General features: G+C 38.9%; 1 protein-coding gene across 1 annotated transcript; it reads left to right on the top strand.

Moving 5' to 3' along the window:
- The first annotated feature begins 882 nt into the window (after positions 1 to 882).
- On the top strand, positions 883 to 2,741 carry LOC111912064 (adenosylhomocysteinase 1). Its single transcript, XM_023907818.3, has 2 exons — positions 883 to 1,687; positions 1,792 to 2,741. The coding sequence occupies exons 1-2, from the start codon at positions 977 to 979 to the stop codon at positions 2,536 to 2,538; spliced, it is 1,458 nt and encodes a 485-aa protein (XP_023763586.1). The 5' UTR covers positions 883 to 976; the 3' UTR covers positions 2,539 to 2,741.
- Positions 2,742 to 4,606: the final 1,865 nt, after the last annotated feature.

Raw genomic sequence — 4,606 nt, 5'->3', positions numbered from 1 at the left:
TAAACTGGGTTTCTCTATAAGATATTATGATAATAACCTATCAATAGGTAACTTGTGCTTGTAACTTGTCACTAGGTTCCATAACATGATTGCATTCACTAATAACTACTACTTACAAGAAATACAATCTCGATAATTGTCATGTATCACAAACTGTAATCTCTAGTACTCACTTTGGAGTATATCACACCACTAACATATATAATGCATTCTAATGTCCATTTGCTTATAACCAATAAGCTCGATCATAGTTTTTAATCATAATAACACCGAATATCCCAATAGTTGATATCAACCATACGAAATGTTAAAAATTTCATAATAAAACTTATAGCAATTCTCTATAACCAATCAACATAATATATGCTAAAGTTTCCATATTAAACTACTAGCAATATCCTTATAATCTCCACTTGAGTACATAATCATTTAAGTGATAAAACACCGAATATCAAACATTTATATATAGAAAACTCTTTTGCTATGAATTCATAAATATTCACATGCACTCACATGACCGGTTAGTGAAAACTAACTTCCTTTTTGGGCTTTAATTTGTGTTATTTAGCAACTCAACCCCTTGCCTAAACGTTAAGTGGTTCAACTACCGTATCCTCGTAAACCCTATAACCTAAGTTTGCAAAATATTTTATTTTAAAATACATTATCTTGTATCATTTTAACCTAAATAACCCCATTTTGCCATATGTTAATTGAAAACAAAGAATTATGTTAATTGCATATTTAGCTACCGGTCTCCAACAACCTTTTGTCATTTCAATAAAAAATTAAAATCCATAGATTCATTCACCAAACCCCGATCAAATCCTGGCCGTCCTCTCTCACCCCTTAAAACCTATTTATACCCCTGCACTCCCGTACTCTCTCCTTGCCTAACCCACCCCTCTCGGTTTTCTTCTGAAACCACAGAGTGTATCAGATCTGATCTGAATAATTCAAAACCCTAAATCCGACCATGGCTCTCACCGTCGAGAAAACCTCCACCGGCCGTGAATACAAGGTCAAGGACATGTCCTTAGCTGATTTTGGCAGACTTGAACTCGAATTAGCCGAAGTTGAAATGCCCGGTTTGATGTCTTGCCGGACTGAATTCGGACCTTCGCAGCCATTCAAGGGTGCTAGGATCACAGGTTCACTCCACATGACTATTCAAACCGGCGTTCTGATTGAAACACTAACCGCTTTGGGCGCCGAGGTGAGATGGTGTTCATGCAACATTTTCTCGACTCAGGATCACGCCGCCTCCGCCATCGCACGTGATTCCGCGGCTGTGTTCGCCTGGAAGGGGGAGACTCTTCAGGAATACTGGTGGTGTACGGAACGAGCTCTTGATTGGGGTCCCGGCGGTGGACCTGATTTGATTGTTGATGATGGAGGTGATGCCACGCTTTTGATCCATGAAGGAGTGAAAGCGGAGGAGGAGTTCGCGAAAACGGGGAAATTGCCAGATCCGACGTCAACCGACAATGCAGAGTTCCAGATCGTGTTGTCGATCATTAAGGAAGGGTTGCAGAGTGATCCGAAGAAGTACCACAAGATGAAAGATAGGTTAGTCGGTGTATCGGAGGAGACGACAACCGGAGTTAAGAGGCTATATCAGATGCAAGCCAATGGTACCTTGCTTTTCCCTGCCATCAATGTCAATGATTCCGTTACCAAGAGCAAGGTATAGTGCATTGGAATCACAATCAATTTTGAGTGGATCCGATTAATTAACTGATATACTTGTAAATTTAATAATCGAATGTTCTCAATTATCTCTTATCACAGTTTGACAACTTGTACGGATGCCGCCACTCACTCCCCGACGGATTAATGAGAGCCACCGACGTAATGATCGCCGGAAAGGTCGCAGTAGTCTGTGGTTACGGAGACGTCGGAAAGGGTTGCGCCGCCGCAATGAAACAAGCCGGAGCTCGTGTGATAGTGACAGAAATCGACCCAATCTGTGCCCTTCAAGCTCTAATGGAAGGTCTCCAAGTCCTAACCCTAGAAGACGTCCTCTCAGAAGCCGACATAATCGTCACCACCACCGGCAACAAAGACATCATCATGGTGGACCACATGAAAAAAATGAAGAACAACGCCATCGTCTGCAACATAGGCCATTTCGACAACGAAATCGACATGCTTGGGCTAGAAACATACCCAGGTGTGAAAAGAGTCACGATTAAACCCCAAACCGATCGATGGGTGTTCCCTGATACAAAAACTGGAGTGATTATATTGGCAGAAGGGAGGTTGATGAACTTGGGTTGTGCTACAGGGCATCCAAGTTTTGTGATGTCGTGTTCGTTTACAAACCAGGTGATTGCACAGCTTGAATTGTGGAAGGAAAAGGGAAGTGGGAAGTATAAGAAGGAAGTGTATGTGTTACCTAAGCATCTTGATGAGAAGGTGGCTGCTCTTCATCTTGGTAAGCTTGGAGCGAAGCTAACGAAGCTTAGTAAAGATCAGGCTGATTATATTAATGTGCCGGTTGAAGGTCCCTACAAGCCTGTTACTTACAGGTACTGATTAAGCATAAACCATTCGAAATATATACGTCTGGTGGTGGTTGTTGGGAAAGGTGGTTGGAGAGAATTAATTGGATTATGGGGGTTGAATAAGGGTGGAGTATTGAAGGTTGTGTAATATTGTAGTGGTTATTATTTTATTATAATTATAATATAATGGGTTAAAATGAAAAAATAAATAGCAAAATATTTTTATTTGTTTTATATTTACTATAGCATCACATGTTTTCGTTTGTTGCTTTTATGGCAATAACCACGGAGCCAGCGGGCCAAGCAGATTTCAGACCCGGTACCAAATGGAAAAATGCGACCCTTGGCCAATAATTTATTTTTTGGTAAAAAGGAATCAATGCTATTAATTAAAAAGGATACCGTATTAATGAAAGGAAGAAAAGAAAGTACTTTGTAAGCAACAAGCCGACAATCAACAAAACCAAAATTTAAAATCAAAAAGTTCAAAAAAAAAACACAAATTTAGATATTTTTATATGTAAATTTTACTCCAAAGAATCTTAACTTTCTAAATCCAAATTCAAAGAAAAAAGTCAAAAGTTTTTGTAGAAATGATATCGATAATTTCAATTATTGGTTGGAAAACATAGGAAAAATATCTCAGTCAATGCCATTCATAAGAACAAATAAAGGATACTAATGAAAACTATTTGTGTGAATTGACAAATGAAAGTACTTCTCATAAGAAACATTCTTGAAGCCACCAACATGGAGTCAAGAAAAACCAAAATTACCGTATGTGTTTTCAAAGTGCAAAGTTAAGGATAAGAAATTCAATATTAATGTATCGATGTCGAAAGAATATATTTCTTCACCTCAAAGTAATGGAGATGATTTGATTGATCGAAAGTTTAAAGTTCGTAACTGGATTTGTAATTTTACATTTCACACTACATTCTATACTAATTTTTATGGACCCAAAAAGCCTTGGGTACCTAAATCTCTCTAACTCATTGCAGGTGCTATGTGACGAACAATATGATGAAAATTGGTACATTGATAGTGGTTGCTCACGTCACATGACCGGAAGGAACGAGTGTTTAAGAGATTTTAGTAAACTTACAAATGTTTGGTGTCGTGAAGTTTGGAAATAATAATAAGTATACAATCAAAGGATATGAGAAAATTACAAATGAGAACTTAACAATTAATTGAGTTCCTATGTCGAAGGATTAAAACACAATCTCATTAGTGTTTCTCAATTGGTTGTAGGAACTGAAAATCAGGTGTTGTTTGATGAAGAAGGGAGTGATATATCTCACCAACGATGAGATTTAGAACCGGAAAATCGGACCAGAACCGGAATCGGAACCGTTAGAACCGGAATATATACAACCGGTTCCGGGTTCGGGTTTAAAAATTGGCTACATCTGGGTTTGGGTCCATCAGGTCTGGGTAAATCAGGTCTAAAAACTGGAACCGGTGTTTGGAATCGGAACCACTTTTAGGGCAAGAACCAGTTTTTGTGAAACATTTAAAAGATGTATATCTCATTCGTTTCAACTCTGATTGACATGTGGTTTTTTTTCCAACATATAGTTTAGAGTTTGTACATGATTTTAGACTATAATTTTGTTACTTTTGGTTTCATATTCAGTGAGTTACAGTCCCCTAAATTCGGGATATCAATATAAAATTTTCAAAGTTCAACCTACTAAGTAGTAAGTACCAAAAAATTCTAGTTTTTCCGGGTTTTCCGGTTCTAAACTCACTTTATCCGGTTTCAACCTACCCACTTTGATGTTTCCGGGTTTTCTGGTTCTAGACCCACTTTTGTAACACCCCGAATCCAGAAGACCAAGAAAGGAAAGGAAAACCTCAAAATCAGGAAGCGACTCGTCGAGTAGGTGGGATGACTTGACGAGTAGGAGCACGATTTGGGTCGCGGGTTAAGTGACCTACTCGACGAGTCGGGGGACCGACTCGGCGGGTTGGTCTGGGTTGGGAAAACCCTAAATTCGGGACTTGGTACCCTATTTAAGGATCTTATTCCCCTTTTCTTGGTCTCATCTCCAGCCCCCAAGACCAGAACCCATAGATCTCGAAACCTTAATGCT

Source organism: Lactuca sativa, chromosome 6 (genome assembly GCF_002870075.4).
Source record: "Lactuca sativa cultivar Salinas chromosome 6, Lsat_Salinas_v11, whole genome shotgun sequence".
NCBI lineage: Eukaryota > Viridiplantae > Streptophyta > Magnoliopsida > Asterales > Asteraceae > Lactuca > Lactuca sativa.
This window is presented reverse-complemented; position numbering and strand designations above follow the sequence as displayed.